Source organism: Natator depressus, chromosome 7, assembly GCF_965152275.1.
Source record: "Natator depressus isolate rNatDep1 chromosome 7, rNatDep2.hap1, whole genome shotgun sequence".
NCBI classification, from domain to species: domain Eukaryota; kingdom Metazoa; phylum Chordata; order Testudines; family Cheloniidae; genus Natator; species Natator depressus.
The window spans coordinates 1260838-1287411 of NC_134240.1; the positions used below are offsets into that span (position 1 = coordinate 1260838).

The window sequence follows — 26574 nt, forward strand, 5'->3', positions numbered from 1 at the left end:
CAGCCAGAGTCCAGCTTGGCCAGCCCATCTCGGCCTCCTTCCTCATATTTCCCGTGTCCGCCAGCCCCCGGCAAGTCCTGCCCCTAGCCCCTCTCCCTGCAGACCCCGCTGGGCTCCCAGCTGCCAGCCTAGTTCCCCCTTGTTAGGGGTCAGCTGGCCGGCCGTGGGGCTCCTATGCCTTTCTTGTTGCTGTGGGTCGGTTCCAGCCAGTTACCCACCCAACAGCTCCTGCCCCCTGCGGTGCCCAGGGGCATTTGAACCCTTCTGCACCATGGGGCAGCGATGCCCAACACTGCCCGGTATGCCCTCCCCACCAGTATCACAGACAAGCCCCCCTCGGTCTGGGAGATGCCGGGGCTGGGCACAGGAGCAGCGGTGGGGTGGCCATGCCAGGGATGGGGGGCTCCCGGGTTGACGCAGCTCCCCTCCTGGGCAGATCCAGCTGCAGGCGGCGAGCACAGAACGCCAGCTGCAGGGTGCCATGGAGCAGGTGGGGCGGCTGGACAGCCAGCTGGGCACGCTGAAGATGAAACGGGCCAATAACAGCCTGGTGGCCACGCAGGCCACAAACACAGCCAGCGCCGCGCACGCCCGGGCCGGGGAGGTCAAGCAGGTGAGTGGGGGCAAAGGAGAGGAAACCCAGCTGGGGGGCCTGGGAGGGGGCTTGGCTCTCTGGTTCAGGCCCTGCAGGCTGGAGGTGGTGGAGAGTCCGGGTAAGGCCTGCGGGGGGAGCCATGTTGGCTCTGCCTGCGGGGGGCGCAGTCTGTGTTGGCCCTGTGGGGGGGGGCAGCTGAGCTGGCTCTGTCGGGGGGCGGTGACAGTGCTGCCCGTGGGAGCCCGCTGAGGTCACTCAATCAGGGTGAACTGCAAACAGACCGGGGCAGACAAACCCCGAACGCCGGTGGATATTCCACTCCTTAGAGTTACCAAACCAGCCTCTGTATCACCTCCCTGGGTACTCAGACGTCCACACAACGCAGTGCCCCTAAAGTGCCAGCCCCAGGCCTCCCTCCGGACACACGTCAGATACGATGATGATTACTGAAGATCTTCTCTCATCATATAAGAGAGCAGGTTCCCCCAATCCCAAAGGATCAGGCCCCAGACCCAGGTCCGATGATAACTTAGATCTTACCCCAAATACGCGCTGATAGCCAATTCTCGTTAACTAAACTACAGTTTATTCGAAAAGAAAAGGGAGAGAGAGTTGGTAGAAAGATCAGTCTACAGACCGACCTGAGTTCAGTTCTTGAGGTCACGATACCGAGCAGAGATGGTGAGTCTGTAGTGGCCAAACGTCCTTTTAGAAACAGCCCAGAGGTTACAGTCCAATGTCCATGTTCAGGGTGACTCCCATCAGTGACCGGGGATCTCAATCCTTATGGCTCAGGGTTTCCCCTTCTTGAAACCCAAAGCCGATCTGAGATGAAGAAGGATCGGGTCCCAGGGCTTTTGTACATTTCCAGCAGCCTCTTGGCCTGAGAAGACAACGGGCTCAACCTTCCTTCTCCCAAACATCCTGGCAATTAGCCCAGGGTAATTTATCATTAAACGGTTCAGATACAGGTTACCCCAAGCTTCCCCGAGACAGAGAGACAACAACACTATTGCCCTCCAGTGTCTTCCTAGATCTTCACACTCCTGTTTTGATCTTTGAATCAAAGCCGTGGCAATAGACAAGACTCGTTTGCTGACATCACAAGCCCTGAGCCAGCATCTCCCCTTCTCTCTCTAGCAGTGCGGGCTGCAGTCACAGCTCTCCTCATTTCCATCTCTTCCTAAGCAGTCTCTAAAGTTGGGCCCTGGGCCAGGTCAGTCTGGGAGGTCATTAACTCTTTCTGGCCCTGTGTCACCTGTCAATGAGATATGATATCACACTCCTAACCTCACAGGGGGTCCTTGTAGGGCCTGCAAGGCAAGCCATGCTGGCTCCATCCAGGGGTCTGCGCTGGCCCTGGGGGGGGGGTCTGCGCTGCCTCTGTCTGGGGGTCTGCGCTGGCCCTGAGGGGGGGGTCTGCGCTGGCCTTGGGGGGGGAGCCGTGCTGGCCCTCGGGTGCCCTCTGACTGGCTGTCTCTGTCTGGGTGTGGCGCAGCTGGCAGAGGGGCGGCTGGAGGCCGGGTACCAGGCAGTGCAGGAGCTGGTGCAGAGCCAGGCGCGGGGTACGCTGCAGGCCAGGCACCGGGCGGAGCGGCTGCGTGATGAGGCCAAGGCCCTCCTGCGGGATACTCAGGGCAAGCTGCAGCGCCTGACAGGTGAGGAGTGGGGCGGGGGCGCTGCGGGAACAGCCCTGGGCACTGCCCTTGCCGGGCTCCCAGCAGGGGAGAGCTCACCCTGCATTGTGTCTCCCCAGCGCTGGAGGGGTCGTACCAGGAGAACGAGCGGGTGCTGGAAGAGAAGGCGGCCCAGCTTGACGGGCTGGAGGCCAAGGTGAAGGGCATCGTGGGTGCCATCAACCAGCAGATCCAGATCTACAACACCTGCCAGTGACCCCGAGCGCCCACCGGCCTGTCGCCCTCCTCCCCCAACCCAGACAGCCCGTCCCCCTGCCCAGCCCCCCTCCATGTCTGCCAGGGCCTGGGCTCCCCTGCATGGCTCCATTCCCAGCACCAGCCCCTCCAGGAGAGCCCTGCCCCCTTGGTATCGTCACCGCTGGGGCAGTGCTGAGAACTCCCTCCTGGCACAGCCTCAGGACGTCCTGCGCCCCTGTCCTGGCTGCCATGGTGCCCTTTCCCACAGCCCAAGGCCCCGCTGCTGCCTCCGGCCAGGGGAACCGGGACCCTGGCCCAGCGCTAGGCTGGGGGGCTGAGGGGGACTCGCGCCCTCCACAGTGGGCAGGGCACAGGGACTTGCACCCTCTGGCGCTTTGCCCTGGCACGTGGCAGGGGCAGCTTGTGTGTGAATAAAGCCCTTGCCTGGCACTCGCTGCCTCTCCGTGTGGATCATGTGCTAGTGACTGCCGTGCTGCCAGGTGCCAGGCATGTGCTGCCCTGGCATGCCCGCAGGGCCAGCCCTGGGCCTGGCACACACTGCCCCCCGCTCTCATGCAGACCAAGGCAGCCAGCAGATTGCATCCTCCCCTGCTGCCCCAGGCAGCTCGGAGCTGGAGCTGGGCCCGGCCTGGGCACACGGGAGGGGAAGGAACCTGATGGGTTGGAAGCAGAGCTCCAGCTGTGCACCCACCCCAGTCACGGCTGGTGCCTGGGGCCACAGCACACTGCACAGAGCCAGCATGGGCAGACGACTGCCCCAGCCAGCCAGTGGGAGCTGCCAGGCCGTGAGGGGGAGGGACAGTACTTACACCCCAGCTCCTCTGTGCCCTCTAGATCCTGTCGTAGCACATCCCCTCTGTCCAGCCCCATAGAGGCCCTGGGCCCACAAACTGCCCTACAATACAGCCATGCAGCTCATCTAGCCTGACCCCTGCATGGCACAGGCCACCGAGCCTCACCCACCCCCTCCAGGGATCGACCCCCGCCTCTGGCTGAGTCACTGACATCCTCAAATCCAGATTTAAAACCTTCCAGTGAGAATCCACCATTGACACGAACTCAAAACAGCCAGTGCCCTGTGCCCCATGCTGCCGGGGAAGGCGAAACTCCCCCAAGGTCTCTGCCAAGCTCACCCAGGGGAAAGTTCCTTCCTGACCCCAGACCTGGAGATTGGTTAGACCCTGAGCACATGGGCAAGACCCAGCAGCCAGCCACCCGGGAGAGAACTGTCTGCAGTAACCCAGAGGCCTCCCCAGCTTGTGTCCATCTCCGGGCATTGGGATATTTCCTGCTAGCCGTCGCAGAGCGGCTCCCTGCCATCATAGGCAGCCCCATCACACCATGCCCCTCCAGACACTTCTCAAGCTCAGGCTCAAAGCCAGTTAGGTTTTCTGCCCCCACTGCGCCCCTCGGGGGCTGCTCCAGAACATCACTCCTCTGATAGCTAGAAACCCTCTCCTAATTTCCAGTGGAGACTTTCACTCAACTGCAATAACTCCTCTCCCTGCCTGGTGTTATCCCTTGCATGGATTGCTGGACAGCGAGCAGCTCGCCCCTCACCTGCGTTTGGTCAGGCTAAACAAGCCGAGCTCTTTGAGTCTCCGCTCCTGAGGCAGGTTCTCCACCCTGGTGTCATCCTGGCAGCCCTGCTCTGCACTAATGGGTTCGTGCAGAGCCCGGGGAAGTCGGCTAAGGGATGCACTCACCCTCCTGCCCGCTGCTTTGCCACGCACACCTCCCCCGCCGCGAGCTTGGCGAGGGGCTGAGACCCCTTCCCCATCCCACAGGTATTGCAGCTCCTTTGATGGGCGCTTGCTAAATGTGTGACTCCAATTTCATTAATGGAGCCCTTTCCTTTCCCCGTGCTTTAGGCTCTTGGGATTACCATGCCCCCCGCAATGGGATGATGTGCCTGGATCACCCCAGCACAACACACCAGCACTTTAGGGTAACTTGACATTTCCAAGTCGTTTCCCTGGCTGGCAGGAATCGCCCCCTGCTTCCTCAGCTGGCAGGGACCTGCCCCGGGAGGTAGTATAACATTTGCCAAACCCACTGTCAGCGGTTAACCCTCCGCTCTTCTTTGCCATGAGTAATTGGGGTCAGGCCGTGGTTAACCGCTCTGGTCCCATCGGAGTCGCATTAGTACATTCGGGGGGGCACATCGGTGACACCGTGGCCCTTGACTGGGTTCCTTTGTCTCCCTTGACTTCGGGGCATGGCACCTTGGCAGCATCCAGCCTGCACTAACAACGTTGTGGGAGCGGGTCTGAGCTGTGAACAGCGCCCGGCAGGGCCAGGGGGCCGAGTGTGCGGCACGCCCGGCAGAGCCCCAGCCCATGGCCCTGGGTACTACAGGAAATGAGCTGGGCCTGCCCTTCAGGAGGCGGTGGGTGACCTGGGCTCTTTGCTGCCTGCCCCCGTGTTGGGGCTCAGCGCTCTGGCTGACAATGGCAGCCCCCTGCTCCCAGCTGGGACCACTCTAGGGCCTGAGCTGTAAGTGCCCAGAGCCCCTTCCTCTGCAGCCTCCCCGGCTCCTCCCAGGCCGTCCTGCTGCGCTCGAGGGGCTGGCGCTCGGCCGGGGGCACAGGGCAAGGAGCAGCATGCCCCGCCAGGAAGACAAGCTGGAGCTCCTGTGCCGCCCCCTGCCCCCGAGCCGCAGGGCACGACCCCAGCTGGGCTCAGGAAGGGTCTTGCCCCTGCGGCAGGGCGGGACTTTTGTAGGGTGCCCAGATGTCCGGATTTTATAGGGACAGTCCCGATTTGGGGTCTTTTTCCCATATAGGCTCCTATTGCCCCCCGTCCCAGTTTTCCACCCTTGCTGTCTGGTCCCGCTAGGCTTTTGCGCCTCTTGCTGCAGCGTCAGGCAGCGGCTGCAGGAGCCGTGCCCACGGCCCGTCGGGGGGCTCGGAGGGGCCGTGCCCGGGGGCCGGGGAGTCTCGGGCTGTGTGCAGTGCCCTGGCCCTCAACCCGCTGCCCTGCGGCGCGCTGCACCTCCAGCCCCACCCCTCCACGAGGCCGGGCCCCCCCGCTTCTCCCAGGGCTCCCGCCAGCGGCCTGCGGCGCGGGGCTCTCCCTCGCCCGGAGCAGGGCAGCGGGCCGCAGCCAGGAGCGCTCGGGGGGTCACCTGCGACCCCCCGCCCTCCCCCGGTCTCCGGGGGTCCCGCTCCACCCGGGCTGGTCCCGTCGCTCTGCGCCCCGGCTGGCGGGCCCCGCCTCCCCTCCGCCAGGCGCCGCCGCGGACACGCAGCGCGGAGCTGCGCGAAGTGCGCAGGGAAACTGAGGCACGCACACGGCTCAGAAGACTCCCCGGCGCTACAGCCCGCCGCGCCGGCCCGGAAACCCGGAAACCCGGGGCGCGGGGGCCGGGCGGGGCGGGGCGGGGGCGGGGGCGGGGCCCCAGGAGCTCAGAGCGAGCGCGGCGGGTCTCCCCGGGCCCCGCCCCCGCCCCGCGCGCTCCGAGCCAGCCCGTGGTTGGGTCACGGGCCCGCGCGGCCCCGTCGCCATGGCATCACCGTTGCTGTCGTCATGGGGTCGGCGCTCTCACCGTCATGATGTCACACGAGCAGCGTTACCAGGGCGTCACTTCCGGGGCTGGCCCCGCTGCCGTTCTGTCACCCCGCTCCCCTGTCACGTGAGGCCGAGGCCCGGCTTCCGGAAATGCGTCACGGGCTCGGGCCTGTCTCCTGCTGAGTCCGCTCGCGCGGAACTTCAGCTCGAACCAAAACAAACCGCGGAGCCGCCGGGCCGGGGGGTGAGCGCCGGGGGGGGCGGGGAGCGCTGGGGGGGCTGGTGGGGGGGGCAGGGAGACTGGTCTCTGGTGGGGGGCGGTGAGTGCTGGGGGCAGCTGACCTGGGTGGGGGGGGCAGGGAGAACTGGTCTCTGGGGGAGATGGGGGGGCGGGGAGTGTTGGGGGGGGTTGGTCTGGGGGGGGCGGGGAGTGCGGGGGGCTGGCCCGGGTCGGGGGGACTGGTGGGGGGGCAGGGAGACTGGTCTCTGGGGGAGATGGGGGGCGGTGAGTGCAGGGGGGAGCTGGCCTGGGTTGGGGGGACTGGTGGGGGGGCAGGGAGACTGGTCTCTGGGGGAGATGGGGGGCGGTGAGTGCAGGGGGGAGCTGGCCTGGGTTGGGGGGACTGGTGGGGGGGCAGGGAGACTGGTCTCTGGGGGGGCGGTGAGTGCTGGGGGGAGCTGACCTGGGTGGGGGGGGCAGGGAGAACTGGTCTCTGGGGGAGATGGGGGGGCGGGGAGTGCTGGGGGGGGCTGGTCTGGGGGGGGCGGGGAGTGTGGGGGGCTGGCCCGGGTTGGGGGGACTGGTGGGGGGGCAGGGAGACTGGTCTCTGGGGGGGCGGTGAGTGCTGGGGGGAGCTGGCCTGGGTCGGGGGGAGGAGCTGGCACGGGTCGGGGGGGCTGTCCTGAAGGAGGTTGTGTTGTCCCCCAAGGGCTCCCCTCCCCATCCCCCCTGTGGGCTGCTTCTGTACCCGTCTCCAGTCCCTGGCAGCCATTGCGCTGGGCCCCGCCGCCCTGTTCACCGGGCTGTCGGGGGGGCCTAGGCAGGGCCTGTGGCTGGTGCTGGCCCATTCGCTGGGGACACAGTTGCTTCCCTGCTGCTTTTGTCCGTCTTGGAGCCTGTTCTGCATCTGAACCAAAGACCAGGGGGCAGGTGGCGTGGGCTGCCAGAGGCTCCAGTTTTGCTCTTGTGAGACTAGGGCGGACTTGCTGCATGCCTGGAGCCTTGGTCCCCAGGGTCGCCCGTCAGTGGCATCGCCTGTGGTCCTGACGTGGCTGGCAAGGCTCCTGGGGGCACAGGGGGTAGCGCGGATAGCCCAATAGTGCATGTGGGAGGCGGATCCTTCTTGGGACTTCCAAATAAAGACCTCCGAGGAGCAGGCAGGAGGTGGAGACTGAAGTTGATAGAACATGTGCAGGGTAGGCTGTCTGATCCCCAGTGGGACAAGGAATGGAGAGTACAAAGTGCAGTAGATCAGAGCAGTCAGACTAGAATGGCACCTGTGCATGGGGCTGAACAAGTCCGAAGCAGTGCAGGGCCTAGAAGGGTTTTAGTTGGAGAGTTCTGTCAGCTGCAGTCAACTGAAGAGCAAGCCCTGGGCAGCTTCTGTCCTGTGTCCCCAAGGTGTGTGGGGCCTGCTGTAACCTGGGGGAGCCTGTGTCAGCAGGCGGGGGGATGGAGTTCTGGTGGCGGAATCACAGAAGAGACCTGTTGGCTCGCCTAGTCCTTCCCTGGTGCCGCCTGGTGCTCCCTACAGCTCATTCTCCAGGGCTTTCTTGGGTCCAGCTTGAAGGGACTTGGATATGGGGCTTTCAGCTACTGCTAGGAGGCAATTCCAGTCTGATCTTCTTACCTCATAGGTGTGTCTAAGGCTCTTATCCCTATGGTCCATAAATGCCAGTGTACAGAAATGGAGCAAAAGGGGCTGGCGTCGCTCCAGGATGTGTCTGAAAAGGGTCCTAGAAGCTAGGAGTAGGCCCAGGCTCTCTGGAGCAGACCAGGCCCCAAAGGTGCATGTTCCATTGTCCATGGGTCTTCCAGGCAGGCAGCAAAGTGAACATGCTGAGCAAGTGTGAGAGGCAGGCAAGGAGCAGGGTGTTGCACTGCCCTCCCCACAGGCCTGCTCCAAACGAGCAGGCCAGGTGTAACTCCTTGCAGGCCGAAGGGGTGTCTTGGTGACTTACGCACCATTGAACATGCGCAGAATAAACTGCCAAACCCGGCTGCACTGCTTAGACACATGCTGGGGTGCAACTGCCAGTCCTCACATGGGGGTGGGGGTATGGGCCTTGCTGCGCTTTCCTGCCTCGTCCCTCATGAGCTGCTGTGGATGCTCCCGGGTGGGGGTGGCCATCTTCCCTGCAGGACGGGAATACAACTGACTGGCCACTTGTCTGGAGCCCAATCCTGCTCCTCCTGGATTTTTCACATACAGGCCTTGGCCACACTAGGAAAACTGCCAAAAACCCTTGCCACCATTGCTAAGCCTGGTGCTAGGCGCTGTAGTGTAGACGGACCTTGTTCAGAGTGGCTCCAGCTGCCGTGGGGTTGCAGTGGCAGCCAGTGACCTGCCTAGAGCAGGGCTCCCAGTATTCCTGCCTGCTGGAACGCATGAAAACTCCCTCTCGTGCAGCCGGCTTAGAGTGTTAAAGTGACCTGGAGAGGCACTGCCGGGAGCCAGTAGCTTCTGGCTGGGAGTGGCTTGGGCATGGACCAGCAACGATCCCTCGCTCGACCTGGCAGTGCACCTCACTCCGCTCTCCACCATTAGCTGCTGTGCCCAGTTCTGCATTCCCTTCCTCTACCTGTGTCAGGGCTTCTGAAGGGCCTAAGTATGACCCGCCTGTGCAGGGGGGGAGGGACTCAGCGCTGTCTGCTCCTAGGGCTTGGTGGAGGTTTGATTGCTGGCTCTCGGTTCATTCAGCGTGATGATCTGGGCCTGTCCTTGGGTTAGAGTGCCTGGGAGCAGCGCCGTTTGCCCTGTGGGGTCCCTACAACGTGCGGAGGTGTCATGTGGAGTCCGCACTTGCTGGCTTAGGCATCTCTAGAGCACGAGTGCCCCAGTCACTAGCTGGGCAGCAGGAAGCCTGCAGCCTTTTTGTCTTTACCTCCAAGATTGGGCTCCCTGTGTACATGTGCAGGCCTGCCAGGAGTGACCAGCAGCTTGCTACCCGACTCGCACTGTCAGCTGTTCTCTTGGGCTGCTGCTCTCCCCCTTCCCGCCCCCAGGGACTGGCGCTGAACATGCCACAGGTCGGTCCCCAGCTGCTCCAGACAGCCTGTCCCTGGGGTGGGCCTGTTCTCAGGGACAGCCAAGCTCAGTGCTGGAGAGTGAAAGTGAAACCAGGGTCTGGCAGCCGGAGCCCAGAGAGCCAGGGTGACCTCAGCCAAGTACAGAATGTGGGCAGGGAGTCTCCTGCTGGAGTGGGATGCATACACGGCCCAGAGGACACCTCACTGCCTGTCCTGGCCGACGGGTCTCGTCACCGCACCCAGTCGCTGCTCACTGCTGTAACTGAGCAGGGTGTGCCTGGCGAGGGCAGGCTCTCTGCGCATGGGCTGCAGAAGGGGCAAAAGAGACTGGCTCTTGCTGGAGCGAGCGGCTTCCATCCGTTCCACTGTGCTGTCCCAGGAGCAGAGCGATTCTTTCCTTCCTTCACTGTTTTCAGGTTTCAGCCCCCAGTACTTGTGGATCCAGTTTACTTAAATGGCCACTCCTGAAACTGTGCTCTCCTGCCACCATGGCCATGTGCCAGGCGGCCCCGCTAAGCTCCGATGGGAGTGCTGAAGTAGTGCCCCTGTTGCTCACACCCCTCACCTCTGGAGACATCTCCACACCTAGCCAGTGCTCTGGCAGGCTTCTCTGGGGACCACTGTTCCCATGAGGGGCCAGGCAGTGTTATGCCTGCTCCCCAGGCTTTATGGACTTGGCACACCTGTGCATCAGGCCCTGCTAGCTCCTCTCAGGAGCACTGACAGGCCCATGTTCTCTGGCATCAAGCAGCTGGTTAGACTTTGTTACTCAGGGTCTGAAGAGCATGGGGCATTTTGTACATCCGAGCCCTGGGTGAAGATAAGCCATCCTGTGGCCAGCCAGCTTGGATTGCACTGGGGCAGGCATCACTGCTGCCCGTTAGCTTGGTTGGGTTCTGTCTGCATCACTGTGTGAGTCTGGCTCTGCCCAGCCCAGGCAGCCCTGCCACTTCGGGGGAAGGTAAAATCCCCCACCTTTGTTAGGTTTTCAGCAGTTCATATGTCTTGCTGCCCCTGGGCTGGGGGTGAATAAAGTTGGCTGGGAGGGCGCCTCCCCATTGGGGGTGAGTAAAGTCGGCTAGGAGGGTGCCCCGCCCGCCATGGGGGGGGTAAAGTCGGCGGGAGATCCTGCTCTCCATTGGTAGTGATGCCCTGAGAGCCTAGTCTAGAATGCGACTTTTTCAGCATCTCTGAGTCAGCTGGAAGTCAACTCTTGGGTTCTTGGGGCCAGGCCAGGCACTCCGGCTGTGCTGGGGGGATGCCGGCGTTCTGGCATGCTGCTCTGGGAAGTACCCTGGCATCCTGTAGGCATGGCTGGGCTTTAAGTTCACAGGGCCTCTGTCATGAGCCTGACTCAGAACTTGTTGCCCATGCCCTTCTCCAGCCCAGCCCCACTGCCATGTCCGTTCACTTGTGTGCTCTTGTCTCCCTAGGTCACTTGTTCCTTGCCAGAGAGTTTGCCCACAAAGAGTCGCCAAGATAGCTGGGCCAGGAAGAAAGCGTCGAACCCCTGACCCAGACTCCATCACTGACCCCGGCGGGCCGTTTGTCTCATCCAAACGGCTGAAAATGTCCAGCAGCACCAATGCCCCAGGCCAGAGGAGAGCGTCCCGGGGGCTGGAGGATGCAACCAACAAGAAGAAGCAAAAGGACCGAGCCAACCAGGAGAGCAAGGAGGGAGAGAGACCTGGCAGCGACCCTAAGAAAGGTAGGGCCCGGGGTGCGGCTGTCCCGCTGCTCCGCCTCTCCACAGCCGTCTGCTGTAGGATAAGCAAATTTGACGAAGCGCTTCCACTCGCCAATGTAACATGCTCCAGTGGGCACAAGTCTCTAAATCTTAATCTGCTTTTCGAGCTGCCACTTGGCGCCATGTGTGAGCGCAGCTCAAACCTGTCTCCAAGCGAGCCAACTCCCTGCAGCTTGGAGCTGGGTCTTTTCTTGGCTGGCCCCTCTTGTAGCAGCAGATACCCTAGGGATGGCCTTCAGGGGGCCTGAGCTGCTTACCTGCTTGGGCTGTGTAGGAAGCTGGATTGGAGCCTGGAGCGGCTGGTCCAGCGTGATGCTCTGCAGCAGGACCTTTAGCTGCCCCTCACCTGCAGTGAGTGTTGCTACGTGATCCAGTCAGGTGAGCCAGGTGCTCTGCTGGGAGATGACTCGCTCCAGTGTCTAAGAACATTGGACTGGCCATGCTGGGTCAGACCCAGGGGCCATCTAGCCCCGGATCGCCTGCGCTGACCCTGCACCCCCAATGCAGCATGCACACAATATGGGAAGGAGGGAGGGGTGTGGAATGAAAGCGGACTAGCTCTCCAGGAATAGCTCCCTGTGTAGACAAGCCTTAAGGCTGCCAAATGTCCAAAAATCCGCAGCCGCGCAGAGTGCGGGCCCACTGGTACTGGACAGGAAACAGCGGAGTAGTCAAGTGCACAGAGCAGCCAGACTGGCTTCTCTGCGGGGTACACACTGAGATGGCACTTCAGTTCTGTGCCTGGTGAACTATGGTCCTTGTGATTTAACTATGGGTGCGGCCGTGCTGGGATTCGCACTAGAGGAGCACAGTAAATCACTGGGGTAACTCTCCATACCAAAGCCCTGTAGGACCTGAGGTGGCAGGGAGATTTGCCCCATGGGAATCCGGCCTTCCTACCTCATAGGGAGGAGGGAAGGTGCAAAGTAACCTCCTCCTTTTCCCGGGGGTTGCGTAGAGCTGTGCTGGCAGCTGTGTGTCCCCAGCGGACCCCTCATGCAGGTGTGACTCGCCAGGTGCTGGGCACAGGTGGGCTGTGACAGCCCCCTGCTGGAATTGTGAATAAGGGCCTTGCTGGGTGTTCTGTGCCCTCCCCGAGTGGCCTAGCAAGGTCGTTGCAGGCTGCCAGCATGCGATAACTGGCATGGGGTGGGGCATGGTGCCGGCCCATGTGGGCTTTGGAGGTTCTCTAGGGGCCTTCGCACTCTACCCTTTTGCTGGGTCCTTCTCCACAAGCTACTCCAGGGACTGCTGGGCTTGCTCGGGCAGGGGAGGGCTTGTAGGTGTGCTGGGCAGACCCCGTTCCTGGGAAAGGCCAGAGCCCAACCCATTTCCCCAGATTCCCTTGAGCTGCCATCTGAGGTTCCCATCTTCTGGCCCTTTGGCAAGCTGTTCCTGTCCATTTGAACCCCTGCCTTCACTAGCACTCACCTTCCCTGGTGTATTGTAGGAGCACTAATTACCATGACCAGCTGGTCTCCCTTCCAAGGAGCCCTGTGTGCCTGCGGTGGGCACTCTGCAGACCTGTAGCCATCGGGGCTGGTTGGTTTAGCTAGTGTGCACAGGAGCAGCTCTGCTGGAGGGGTGTGAGGAGGGGTGCAGAGCCCCTGACCATCTGGAGTGGCTCTGCAGGTTATCCCACTGAGGGGGACTGCTGACACGGGACAGTGTGCGCTTGCCAAGTCCTGAGCTGCTGGGGAGTGTGACCCCCGTAGGCTGGCACTTTCCCACCAGCTTGTGACGTGCTCCTCAGGGTGGTGAGTGCTGGGGCAGGTGAGAATGCCCATTGTGCCCGTTCCTGAGAGCTGGAACGGGGAGCAGACTGGGCTGCTGGGCTCCCATGTCTCTTTGGGATAGCTGCATTCAAACGGTGGCTCACCCCAGCTGATCCAGGGCAGGGAGCCCTCAGACTCTGGCAGCCAGGAGGGTAGAGCCAGCAATGGCTGCTCCTGCTCTAATTTTTAATCACTTCCCCGCTTTTCGAGAGCAAACCCCGGCCTTAAGAACTACATTGGAATGCCTCTCCATGCAGCGTTAAGGTCGTACATTGAAGGGCTGTGGTCAAAAATGACTGTGGAAGTCGCTTCCCCACTATGTGCGCACATTCTCTCACTGGCCTTTCCCAGTGCTAGCATGTCTCAAATACAACTGCCTGGAGTCCAAATATCCCCCTCTAGTACCGAGTGCCTGGGGTGGGCCAAGCTCGCTGCCTCACCGGCATCCCAGCATGCCCTGAGGATGTGGCACTAGCCGTTTGGTGTGGTGCAGCATTTGCTCTCACTGAGCAGTGAGTCGCTCGTCACCATGGCGGTAGTTACCACCCCACTCCCCTGAGCCCCTTCACACCCAGGCTGAGATCACCAATGGGGATCCCGGTATCTGGTTCCTCAGCAGGTGTTTCTCTGTAACTTGCTTTCCATGTTGCACCGCACATTCAGCAGAGTACACCACTGCATGTCCGGCATCTTTGCTGGAGCTGGGCCCCCTATGGGTCAGCGGGGCCTGCAGGACTTGCACCTCTGAATGGAGAGCTCCTTCTCCTCACCCCGGCTGTCTTGTTGCCCCCTGCAAGGGGCCATGCCATCCTGTGTGTATTGCACGGTCCTGGCACAGCAGGGGTGCTGCGAAATAATGTGTGTGACTCTCACCGACAGGGTCCCAAGATGTCTGGAGCTTCATCTTAGAAGCACTCCGGGGTCTGCTGGGGAAGCTCTCTCTGAAATCACTGGGGTGGGGTAGCAGCTAGCTTGCTGAGGTCTCCAGAGGGAACGGGGAATGCTCTAGCTTGGCATGGCTAGAACACATCCACACTGTACCCCATCAGACAAGGCCCTGGGGGAGGAGCAAAGGCTGCAGGTGCCCGTCCAGAATGGGGGCGGCGGAAAGGCCCTGGGGTCACGGACGAATGTCAGCGAGCAGGCGCCCAGCACGCCGTGCGGCATCTGAAGGGGGGAATGTTGCGTGGAGCAGGGATGCTGCACTGCCTCGTCAGCGGCATTGGTGGGACCACCACTCGAACACTGTCCACTGCGGGTCCACGTTTGAAAGCGCTGTTTCGTCAGAGGCTTGCTGGTTGGAGGAGTGGGGAAGCTGCCTTGCAGGGCAAGTGAGAGGGCAGCCATTGAGAGAAGATGTGCCCAGTCTCTGTACCTGGGGGGGGAAAGAGAAGACTTGGTAGCAGCGGGCTCTGCAATTCACTAGCTGGAGTCAGTCATTCAGACTGGAAATAAGGGGTCACCGTTTGCCAGCAGGGATAATTAACCACTGCCCCAGCTGCTCTGAGTGTGTGGTGCATTCTCCGTCACTTCGGCTGGATGTCCCCCTGTCACGGTGTCCCCGGGCGATGCTCTGGAACTGCTCCCCATGAAGCCAGGCAGGACTCTGGGGCAGTCGCCTTCCTGTGAGCAGCCTGTCTTCAGGACACGCAGCTCACCCGGCTTCCACCTTCCTGGGTCTGACCTTGGAGCATTCGGCATCCTCTGCCCCTCCCTGCGCTTCCCACAGCCAGTCCGCCCAGGCGGGGCTCCTAGGGAAGCCAGAGGGTCCTGCCCCCCAACTCCGCAGTCAGACGGGACTCTCAGCCAGCCAGTAAAACAGAAGGTTTATTAGACGACAGGAACATGGTCTACCACAGAGCTTGTAGGTGCAGAGAACAGGACCCCTCAGCTGGGTCCATTTGGGGTGGGCAGTGAGCCAGACAACCCCGTCTGCCCTTCACTCCATGTCTCCAACCAGCCCCAAACTGAAACTCTCTCCAGCCCCACCTCCTCTGGGCTTTGTCCCTTTCCCGGGCCAGGAGGTCACCTGATTCCTTTGTTCTCCAACCCTTTAGCTCTCACCTTGCAGAGGGGAAGGGCCCAGGCCATCAGTTGCCAGGAAACAGGGTGTCGGCCATTCTCTGTGTCCAGACCCCTGCACACACCTGCCCCCCAGGGCTCTGCAAGGATCATACACCCTTACCCCACCCCCTAGATACTTAAGAACTGCCTAGGGGAAACTGAGGCACCCCCACACTATTCAGAGGAAAAATTAAGAACAGTCCCACTTCGTCACACCCCCATCACAGTTCCCTGGCCTGGTGCTCTCCCACCACTCTGTAATGGTCCCTGGACCCTTTCAGTGTATCAGCCCTTGGGGGTTGCACACTCTTGCTGAGCTAAACCTCGGAGCCTTCCGCATGCAGGAGCCCCCCTCGGTGAGTGCCCTTGCACTGGACCCTGGGGGAGACTTGCACACCCAGAGGGAGCAATGCTACCCGGACCTCTTCAGACTGGAGAGGCTGTCAGCCGGTGCTGTAAAACAGAAGGGTACATCTACAGTACGAAATTATTTCGAAATTATTCTATTCGAATTTTTGGAAGCAATTTTATACATTCGGTCTTGTGTCCCCCCCACTAAAGTGCGTGTATTCGGCAGTGTGTTTCCACAGTACTGAGGCTAGCATTGAATGTCGTAGCGGTGCACTGTGGGTAGCTATCCCACAGTTCCCGCAGTCCCCGCCGCCCATTGGAATTCTGGGTTAAGCTCCATTTTGCATGATGGAGCAAAAACATTCTCTCAAGTATTTCTGGGTGCGTGTCATCAGTCACTCCTCCCTTCATGAAAGCTACAGCAGACAATTGTTTCCCGCCTTTTTGGCATGCATATGCCATACTGCTTTCAGCAGATGGTGCAGTACGGTGCACTGCTTCTCTTCTGGTACTATGAATCCACCTCGCATTTCCTCTCGTCTTTCTGTGGAATCTCTACAAGTATCTGCTCTTTCTCTTCCTCATCGACCGCTTCCGCTGCCAACTCTGCTCGGCCATCATGAACCGAGCAGCACACCTTCTGCTGCCAGCTCTGCTCTCCCGCTCTTGCCGCACTACCAAGCTTCTCCATGTTGACTGTCCTGGGCTCCCGCCTCCGTGAAAGCTACAGAAGACAACCATTTCCCGCCTTTTTCAGCTATCGTGAACCGAACAGCACCTCTTCCGCTGCCACTCTGCTCTCCTACATTTCGCGGCCTTTTTCCAGGATTACCCATGCAGGCGCCATAGCGCGGCAAGCATGGAGCCCGATCAGATCTCCGCGGCAGTTTTCACCATTGTAAATACCTCGCCCGTTATCCAGCAGTGTGTGCAGTACCTGCAAAACCGGGCGAGGAAGCGACGACAGCGCGATCACAATTGTGATGAGGACATGGACACTGATGTTCCTAGAAGCACGGCATGTGGCAAGTGGGAGATCATGGTGCTGTTGGGCCAGGTTCATGCCATGGAATGTCGATTCTGGGCCCGGGAAACGAGCACAGACTGGTGGGACCGCATAGTGTTGCAGGTATGGGATGATTCCCAGTGGCTGCGAAACTTTTGAATGCGTAGGGCCACTTTCATGGAACTTTGTGACTTGCTGTCCCCTTCCCTGAAGTGCAAAGACACCAAAATGAGAGCAGCCCTCACGGTTGAGAAGCAAGTGGCCAAAGCCCTGTGGAAGCTTGCAACGCCCGACAGCTACCGGTCAGTCGGGAATCAGTTTGGAGTGGGCAGATCTACTGTGGGGGCTGCTAGTAGCCAGCGCAGTCATTGACCAGCTGCTATCAAGGGTGGTGACTTTGGGAAATGTGCAGACCATTGTGGATGGCTTTAACGCGCTGGGGTTCCCTAACTGCGGCGGGGCGATAGACGGAACACATATCCCTATCTTGGCCCTGGAACATCGGGGCGGCCAGTACATAAACTGCAAGGGGTATTTTTCCATGGTGCTGCAAGCACTGGTAGATCACAAGGGATGTTTCACCAACATCAAAATGGGATGGCCGGGAAAGGTACATGACGCTCGCATCTTCAGGAACTCTGGTCTGTTTGAACAGCTGCAGGAAAGGACTTACTTCCCAGACCAGAAAATTACTGTTGGGGATGTTGAAATGCCTATAGTGATCCTCGAGGACCCAGCCTACCCTGTAATGCCATGGCTCATGAAGCCGTACACAGGCACTCTGGACAGTAGTAAGGAGCAGTTCAACTATAGGCTGAGCAAGTGCAGAATGGTGGTAGAATGTGCGTTTGGACGTTTGAAAGCACGCTGGCGCAGTTTACTGACTTGGTTAGATCTCAGCACAACCAATATTCCATTTGTAATTACTGCTTCTTGTGTGCTCCACAATATCTGCGAGAGCAAGGGGGAGATGTTTATGGCGGGGTGGGAGGCCAATTTCGCACAGCCAGACAACAGGGCGATTAGAAGAGCGCAGCAGGGCGCACTGTGCATCAGAGAAGCATTGAAAGCCAGTTTCATGACTGGCCAGGGTACGGTGTGACAGTTGTTTGTTTCTCTTGAAGTTACCCGTCCCCTATATATATGAAAGGAAATAAAGTCACAATTGTTTAGAAACCTTTCTTTATTATTTGTTGCACAAAACATTGAGAGAAATCAGAAGCTAGACGGGGGGTGGGGTGGGGTGGGGTATTGGGTTAGAGGGGTGGAGGAGGAGGGAAGGACAAGTCCAGAAACCAAATCTAAATTTAGGATATGCCAGCTTTCTGCTGCTTGTGCAATCCTCTAGGGTTGAGTGTGTGGGTCCCCGGAGCCTCCCCCCCATGTTCTTGGGCGTCTGGGTGAGGAGGCTATGGAACTTGGAGGAGGGAGGGCGGTTATTCAGGGGCTGCAGCGGCAGCCTGTGGTCTTGCCGCCTTTCCCGCATTAGATCCACCATACAGCGGAGCATGTCAGTTTGCTCCCCCATGAGCTTGACCATAGCATCCTGCACCTACTCTCATCGCGCGCGTCCCTCCTCTCTTCGTGTTCATGTAACGCTTACGCGACTCCGCAATTGTTTGCCTCCACGCATTCAACTGGGCCCTATCAGTGCGGGAGGACTGCATGAGCTCGGCAAACATGTCGTGCCTAAGTTCGTTTTTTCCACCTTCTAATCTGGACCAGCTTCTGGGACGGAGTAGATAAGGGCCGCGTTGAAACATTTGCACCTGCTGCAGGAGGAGAAAAAGGGAGGGTAGTATTTTAAAAGATACATTTTAGAGAACAAAGGGACACTGTTTCTCAGTGAAACAGGCAATTCATAGTACACAGCACATGTTCTTTCTGTACAAGGTCTCATTTTGCTTCTTATACTGAAGTGCCTGCCACTTTGGTGTGAGTAAGCCATCTCATGCGGCCAGGCAACAGAATTCAGCTTGCAGGCAGCCGTGGTAAGCCTTAGGGGCACGCGGGGTTCTGCTTCTTCCGCATTCATTTCAATGCTTTCAAACTGCCAGGCCCCCTTTCCCATAGCAAGCAATGCCTGGTGGGTTTGCCATATAAAAGGAGGGCCTGTGGGCTCTCTGGGATGATCGCCCCCACACACACACCCCACCCCCCATCTGACTCCGATGAGGCTCTGAGCAGGGATGAGCCCTTTAAACTAAACACGAACAGCCCAGCATGGCTGGGTTTCCCCCCACCGCGTGGCTCCGATCAGGCGCTCACTCATCAGAAGTGCCTTCTCCAGCGTCGGGTCTGGGAGCCTGCCTTGGGAGTGGGGGAGGCTATTGGGTCCAGCATTAAGAATAGTTCCTAGCTGGGGGGGAAACAGATTCCCCACTTGCCACCTGTGCACTGTCGTCTTCCTCCTCCTCTTCGTCCTCCAATAACTCATCCTACTCGCTCCATGCAACTCCCTCCTTGCGGGTGTGCACGGACAGTGGTGTCGTCATCCCCCATAATTGCATGCCGCTCATGGTAGAAGCGGCTTGTATGGGGCTGTGACCCAGAGCGCCCATTCGCCTCCCTGGCTTTTTGGTACGCTTGCCTGAGCTCCTTGATTTTTGTACGACACTGTTCTGTGTCCTTGCAGTAGCTTCTTTCTATCATGGCCCTGGACACTTTAGCGTATGTATTTGCGTTCCTTTTTTTGGAACAGATTCATAACGGATTCATCTCCCCAACATGCAATGAGATCCAGTACCTGCCATTCAGACCATGCTGGAGCTTGTCTGCGAATCCAGGACTGCGTGGTCTCTTGTGATGGTGGACTGTGCTGATGGTGACCAAACATGAAATGAAATTCAAAAGTTCCCCGGGGCTTTTACTGCCTACCTGGCTAGTGCATCGGAGTTAAGAGTGTTGTCCAGAGTGGTCACAAGGGAGCATTCTGGGATAGCTCCTGGAGGCCAATAATGTCGAATTGCGTCCACAGTACCTGTAACCCGGAACTGCAATCTCGATTTTATCACAGAATCATAGAATATCAGGGTTGGAAGGGACCTCAGGAGGTCATCTAGTCCAACCCCCTGCTCAAAGCAGGACCAACCCCAACTAAATCATCCCAGCCAGGGCTTTGTCAAGCCAGGCCTTAAAAACATCTAAGGAAGGAGATTCCACCACCTCCCTAGGTAAAGCATTCCAGTGTTTCACCACTCTCCTAGTGAAAAAGTTTTTCCCAATATCCAACCTAAACCTCCCCCACTGCCACTTGAAACCATTACTCCTCGTTCTGTCATTTGCTACCACTGAGAACAGTCTAGATCCATCCTCTTTGGAACCCCCTTTCAGGTAGTTGAAAGCAGCTTTCAAATTCCCCCTCATTCTTCTCTTCCGCAGACTAAACATCCCCAGTTCCCTCAGCCTCTCCTCATAAGTCATGTGTTCCAGTCCTCTAATCAGTTTTGTTGCCCTCCGCTGGACGTTTTCCAATTTTTCCACATCCTTCTTGTAGTGTGGGGCCCAAAACTGGACACAGTACTCCAGATGAGGCCTCACCAATGTCAAATAGAGGGGAACGATCACGTCCCTCGATCTGCTGGCAATGTCTTTACTTATACATCCCAAAATGCCATTGGCCTTCTTGGCAACAAGGGCACACTGTTGACTCATATCCAGCTTCTCATCCATTGTAACCCCTAGGTCCTTTTCTGGAGAACTGCTGCCTAGCCATTTGGTTTCTAGTCTGTAGTGGTGCATGGGATTCTTCCGTCCTAAGTGCAGGACTCTGCACTTGTCCTTGTTGAACCTCATCAGATTTCTTTTGGCCCAATCCTCCAATTTGTCTAGGTCCCTCTGTATCCTATCCCTACCCTCCAGCGTATCTACCTAGGAGGGTGGTGAAACACTGGAATGCGTTACCTAGGGATGTGGTGGAATCTCCTTCCTTAGATGTTTTTAAGGTCAGGCTTGACAAAGCCCTGGCTGGGATGATTTAATTGGGGATTGGTCCTGCTTTGAGCCGGGGGTTGGACTAGATGACCTCCTGAGGTCCCTTCCAACCCTGATATTCTATGATTCTATGATACCTCTCCTCCCAGTTTAGTGTCATCTGCAAACTTGCTGAAGGTGCAATCCACACCATCCTCCAGATCATTTATGAAGATATTGAACAAAACCGGCCCCAGGACCAACCCTTGGGGCACTCCACTTGATACCGGCTGCCAACTAGAGATGGAGCCATTGATCACTACCCTTTGAGCTCGACAATCTATCCCGCTTTCTGTCCACCTTACAGTCCATTCATCCAGCCCATACTTCTTTAACTTACTGGCAAGAATACTGTGGGAGACCGTGTCAAAAGCTTTGCTAAAGTCAAGGAACAACACGTCCACCGCTTTCCCCTCATCCACAGAGCCAGTTATCTCGTCATAGATGGCAATTAAATTAGTCGGGCATGACTTGCCCTTGGTGAATCCATGCTGACTGTTCCTGATCACTTTCCTCTCCTCTAAGTGCTTCAGAATTGATTCCTTGAGGAATCATGATTTTTCCAGGGACTGAGGTGAGGCTGACTGGCCTGTAGTTCCTAGAATCCTCCTCCTTCCCTTTTTTAAAGATGGGCACTACATTAGCCTTTTTCCAGTTGTCCGGGACCTCCCCCGATCGCCATGAGTTTTCAAAGATAATGGCCAATGGCTCTGCAATCACATCCGTCAACTTCTTTAGCGCTCTCGGATGCAACACATCCAGCCCCATGGACTTGTGCACGTCCAGCATTTCTAAATAGTCCCAAACCACTTCTTTCTCCACAGAGGGCTGGTCACCTCCTCCCCATGCTGTGCTGCCCAGTGCAGCAGTCTGGGAGCTGACCTTGTTTGTGAAAACAGAGGCAAAAAAAGCATTGAGTACATTAGCTTTTTCCACATCCTCTGTCACTAGGTTGCCTCCCTCATTCAGTAAGGGGCCCACACTTTCCTTGACTTTCTTCTTGTTGCTAACATACCTGAAGAAACCCTTCTTGTTACTCTTAACATCTCTTGCTAGCTGCAACTCCAGGTGTGATTTGGCTTTCCTGATTTCACTCCTGCATGCCCGAGCAATATTTTTATACTCTTCCCTGGTCATTTGTCCAATCTTCCACTTCTTGTAAGCTTCTTTTTTGTGTTTAAGATCAGCAAGGATTTCACTGTGAAGCCAAGCTGGTCGCCTGCCATATTTACTATTCTTTGTACACATCGGGATGGTTTGTCCCTTAACCTCAATAAGGATTCTTTAAAATACAGCCAGCTCTCCTGGACTCCTTTCCCCCTCATGTTTTTAGCTCTACTCCACTTGCTGAGGTTGAGTACAGAAATCGGATTAAAGAGCCCTTTAAATCGAAAAAAAGAGTTTGGTCGTATGGACGGAATCAGTTTTATTTCGAATTAACCCGGCTAATTCCAAAACAACCGTGTACTGTAGACCAGACCTAAGTGTCTGGAGCACCGCGTCGGGAGCCCTTAGGTTAGCACAGAACAGGAAGTTACAGCCAAGTCCGTCTGGGTCTGACCGAAGCCCAGGGCTTACTCTCAGCCCCCGGTCTAGAAGCACCTTGCTTCTCGCAGACCACACTTAACTGACCCACCCTGCTCCTCCTCCGTCCTTTGTTTCTCTTCCAGGCAAGGGGGTCTCCTGGCTCGCTCTTTGTTCTCCAGCTGGCCAAACTAGCCCAGAGAGCCAGGGTTCTCACTTGTTAGATCACCCGGCTATTGTCTGGGCTCAGGCCCCCACCTAGATCTCTGGATTCTTCTGCAAAGAAACACCCCACTCCCACCCCCACCTAGCCCATCATGCAGTACCTAGTGGAAACTGAGGCACACACTGTATTCATGCAAAATGTTCTGAAATAAATCCCACTTGGTCATACCCCCTAGTCACCACAAGCTGCTAGGTTCACTGCAGGAATTTCTGGGGGAGGGGGTCTGGCCCAGTGGATCTCAACCAGGGGTACGCAGAGGTCTTCTGGGGGAACATTAACTCATCTAGATATTTGCCTAGTTTTACAACAGGCTACATAAAAAGCACTAGTAAAGTCAAGGATTACTTGTGGCACCTTAGAGACTAACCAATTTAAATAAATTTTCTTTTCTTTTTGCGAATACAGACTAACACGGCTGCTCCTCTGAAACTAGTAAAGTCAGTACAAACTAAAATTTCATACAATGACTTGTGTCAAGGTTCCTCCCCCACTGTGAACTCTAGGGTACAGATGTGGGGACCTGCATGAAAACCTCCTAAGCTTACTTTTACTAGCTTAGGTTAAAACTTCCCCAAGGTACAAATTAATTTTATCCTTTGTCCTTGGAATATCACTGCCACCACCAAACTCTAACTTGGTTTACTGGGAAACGTAGTTTGGACACGTCTTTCCCCCAAAAATCCTCCCAACCCTTGCACCCCACTTCCTGGGAAAGGTTTGGTAAAAATCCTTACCAATTTGCATAGGTGACCACAGACCCAAACCCTTGGATCTGAGAACAATGAAAAAGCATTCAGTTTTCTTACAAGAAGACTTTTAATAGAAATAGAAGTAAAGGAATCACCTCTGTAAAATCAGGATCGTAGATACCTTACAGGGTAATTAGATGCAAAACATAGAGAATCCCTCTAGGCAAAACCTTAAGTTACAAAAAAGACACACAGACAGAAATAGTCATTCTATTCAGCACAGTTCTTTTCTCAGCCAATTAAAGAAATCATAATCTAACGCATATCTAGCTAGATTACTTACTAAAAGTTCTAAGACTCCATTCCTGTTCTATCCCTGGCAAAAGCAGCGTACTGACAGACACAGACCCTTTGTTTCTCTCCCTCCGCCCAGCTTTTGAAAGTATCTTGTCTCCTCATTGGTCATTTTGGTCAGGTGCCAGCGAGGTTACCTTTAGCTTCTTAACCCTTTACAGGTGAGAGGATTTTTCCTCTGGCCAGGAGGGATTTTAAAGGGGTTTACCCTTCCCTTTATATTTATGACAACTTGTTTATACTGCTTTATCTACTGTACACTGAAACGTAAGGACAATATTTATATTTCAGTTGATTTATTCTATAATTATCTGGCAAAAATGAGAAAGTCAGCAATTGTTCAGTACTGGACTAGTGTGCTGTGACACTTGTGTTTTTGTGTCTGATTTTGTAAGCACGTCATTTTAAAGTGAGGTGTGACTTGGGGGTTTGTAAGACAAATCAGACCCCTTAAAGGAGACTGTAGCTTGGAAAGTTTGAGAGCCGCTGGTCTGGCTTGCGTTACCCAGGGGTCAGGCTCAGGGAGCCCTGCTCCTTGCTGGCTGAGGTGTACCCGAAGGCAGTGTGCAGGCGGGAAGGCAGCTCAGCCTGGCATTATGACCTGCCCGTGGGATGCTGGATGAACATAGCTCCTAGCGCGTAGCCAGTCTCGGGTGTGGTCAGTGTAGGCCAGCAGGTGAAGGTGGCGAGCTAGGAGAGAGGCATGGACATAGCCTCCTTTCCGTGCAGTGCCCCACTCAAGGAGAACAACCTGCACTAGTGCCGAGCGAGCGTGCTGAAGAGAGAAGAGTTGCAGCGGGCACTGGCCACCCTGAGAATGTCCTACAGCTTCAGACATTGTATTCCATGCAGCTCGCCCCTTGCGCCTCCCCTGCTCACTTCAGCATGCTGGGGCAGTCCGAGTTAGCACCGCTCTGTCCCCTCCACCTCCAGTGCAGACGTGCCTGAGCTAGGCTGCACCTTGGTGTGCTGGGCCAGGCAGGGCCAGGGTGCCACCCGTCGTGCCACCCACTGTGGAGGGAGCGAGCCAAGAGGGCTGGCCAGGAGCGCGGGGGAGCCTGCGCTGGAGTGGGGCTCTGTGGTGTTCGTGGGTCAGCCCTGGTACCAGTGTCCGAGCTGCAGAGTGATCCTGTGTGCGTCTCTGCTCCCCGCTGCCTCCCCCGGCAGGAGAGGGGCTGACGGGTGTGTGCTACCCCCCCTGTGTGGCCGTGGCTCAGAGCTCAGGAGAGGGGCTGGCAGGTGTGTGCTAGCCCCCTGCGTGGCCGTGGCCGTGGTCAGAGAGGTCAGGTCCCTGCCCTCGCAGGTACTGCTCCAGTGCTGCCTCGCTCTGCGTTCTCCTGGCCAGGCTTAGCAGCAGGGCAGGGATCGGCAAGCCCCCAAGCGTGGCCCCGTGTGCTGGCTCGCTGCAGGCAGTCCTCTTGCCCCTTTCTAGGCAGGCTGGGGGATCCCACCTCCCAGCCCTGAGCTGTATGGGCCCAGTGTGCTGCTCTATCTGGGCTCCTGTGGCAGGGGACGCCAGCAGGCCTGGCTAAGCTGTGACAGGCTATGGCTGGCCACGGGTCTGGCAGGTGCCACGCTATAGCCCCGCACAGAGCCTGCAGGATCCGGGGCAGACCTGACTGGATGGCGAGAGTGCTGCTGTACCACTCTCTCCAGCACAGCCCCCTGGCCCGGCCCGGCCCCCCTGGGGAGGTAGTGGTGGGCTGCTGGCATTCGCCTGCCTGGGATTGCTAATCCGGCTGCTCAGCAAAGGGAAACAGCGACCTCCAGCTGCAGTGCGAGCCCGCGTGGGCTACGCTCCATTATGGAGCGGGAACGGAGCAGCTCGCATGGGGAGAGCCCCTCCTCCCTTCCAGGTGCTCTGGCATCTTGGGGTGCTGTGTGGGGGGGGCGATAACGATTCTGCCTGGCTCTGTGCCCGTGGGGCTTCCCAGCTGCGCCCGTACTCGCCCCCTTCCCCATGGGCTCCCATTAACCCCTTCCTGGAGTGTGCTGAATGCCTCTTTGCTCCCCAGACCCAGAGCTGCCATTGGGTCTGGGGTTGTGCTCCCCCAGCCACGGAGCTGGCAGCTCAGTGCTGCCGGGCCCCTGGGGTTTCCTGGGCAGGTGAGTGACGCTGTCCCTCTGTTGTTGCAGACCTGCTGCTGGACTGGAAGCAGAATGCTGATGAGGTCATTGTGAAGCTGAACTTGGGCAGCGGGCCCCTGAAGGTGGAGGAGGTGGATGCTGCGTTCACAGACACCAACTGCATAGTCAGGCTGCCAGGTAACAGCTGCAGAGCTGGCAGCAGCCAGCCGCTCCAGGCAGGATCGCGGCCAGCGCCTGGAGAAAGACAAAGCAGCTCCCGGTGAGCGGGATGCCCCGTCCCTGGCTCACGTGGCTGTGCTGGGCCGTGTCCTCCGCTGCCCAGAGCCCAGCACCATGCAGGGCAAAGGGGCGGGGGGAGAAGAAAGCACTTGATAGCATAGGTAACCCAGAGCAGTGCATGGAGCTGGGCTCCTCTGCACCTGCCACATACTCTGTGCTCCCTGCAGACCCCGCCCCAGGTACAGATACCGTCTGGCCTGCCCAAGATCCACTGACCTCGCTGGGAACAGCTAGCTCTAGGGCGCCAATGGGAGAGGCTGCTTGCCTGTTGGTTCAGGGCATAATGGAGACATCGCTCCTGATACCTGCCCAGCCTGTCGGGGATGCCCCCTCTGCACAGGAGATGACAGAACATAGAGGCTAGTCCCAAATCAAGAGCTGAAACCTTGAGTTGGTCTGGGGACCCATCCCTGTGCGGTCCCAGGAGGCAGGCGTCCCCAGCCAGAAAGGAAGCAGCAAGTAACCCATGCGTGGCTGAACAGTGAGGGCTGAGGTGGCTCTGCCGGGGAGCTGCCCGGGGGCGGAAGATGTGGGGTGTGATCCCGAAGGGAAGAAGTGGTGCTTTGCCTAGCAGCAGGTGAGCTGCAGGCCCCGCGTAGGCAGGGGAGCAGAGGAGGGAAGCACGCTGCAGAGCGTGGGCGCAGGAGGCGTACGGCACTCTCGGGAGATGGTGTGCAGCAGGCGCCCAGGCCCAGTGGCTGGAATTCGCCCCGCTACACGGCAGTAGCAGAATCCCTCCCCGTGGCTTATGCTGGCAGGGCTGTGCGGGAGCAGGCGACGGGGCGGGGTGATGCGGAGATGTGGTTGGCGATGGCCGAGAGCCACTCAGCCCCTCTGCAAAGGCCGTGTTGGGCCGGCCAGCGGCAAAGGGGAGCCGGCTCGGTGCTGCAGCACCTTTGGCAGAGTCCCCGGCAGGAGGCGCTGAAGGCCCGAGCTCTGTCCAGAGCCCTCTTTGGAGGCACTAGGCCCCACTGAGCAGAGCCCCATAGCCTGCAGCAGCGCCTGCCTGTGCCCACCCCAGCTGCGAGGTCCCCATTTGTGCCCACAGATGGCCGCCAGTGGAGTGGCGAGTTCTACGGGGAGATCGAGAGCTCCTGCAGCAAAGTCCAGGGCAAGAAGGGCAACTTCCTGCAGCTGGTGCTTCAGAAGAAGATCCCCCTGCACACCTGGGCTTCGCTCCTGGTAAGGCTGCGGCAGACTCTGGCCACGCACCTCTCTAGGCCCACGAACCTGCCGCAGGGCCCACTGG

General features: G+C 58.1%; 2 protein-coding genes and 1 long non-coding RNA gene across 6 annotated transcripts in view; 2 read left to right on the forward strand and 1 right to left on the reverse strand.

Moving 5' to 3' along the window:
* The window catches only part of LAMB2 (laminin subunit beta 2), a 30300-nt gene extending 27387 nt beyond the window's left edge, over window positions 1-2913 (forward strand). Inside the window, exons 29-31 of the mRNA XM_074957295.1 lie at window positions 437-613; window positions 2094-2253; window positions 2352-2913. Of these exons, the coding sequence (XP_074813396.1) occupies window positions 437-613; window positions 2094-2253; window positions 2352-2488 (474 nt within the window). The 3' untranslated portion in view covers window positions 2489-2913. The remainder of the gene's footprint in view (window positions 1-436; window positions 614-2093; window positions 2254-2351) is intronic.
* LOC141990326 (uncharacterized) lies at window positions 1513-6101 on the reverse strand. Its single transcript, XR_012640152.1, has 2 exons — window positions 6038-6101; window positions 1513-1853 (listed from the first exon to the last, which is right to left on the reverse strand). It is a non-coding gene; the product is annotated as an uncharacterized LOC141990326 (long non-coding RNA).
* USP19 (ubiquitin specific peptidase 19) overlaps window positions 6093-26574 on the forward strand; it is a 45465-nt gene continuing 24983 nt past the window's right edge. For all 4 annotated transcript variants that reach the window (XM_074957299.1, XM_074957298.1, XM_074957297.1 and 1 more), the window contains exons 1-4: window positions 6093-6244; window positions 10684-10958; window positions 25095-25223; window positions 26374-26507. In XM_074957299.1, the coding sequence (XP_074813400.1) occupies window positions 10820-10958; window positions 25095-25223; window positions 26374-26507 (402 nt within the window). In that variant the 5' untranslated portion in view covers window positions 6093-6244; window positions 10684-10819. The remainder of the gene's footprint in view (window positions 6245-10683; window positions 10959-25094; window positions 25224-26373; window positions 26508-26574) is intronic.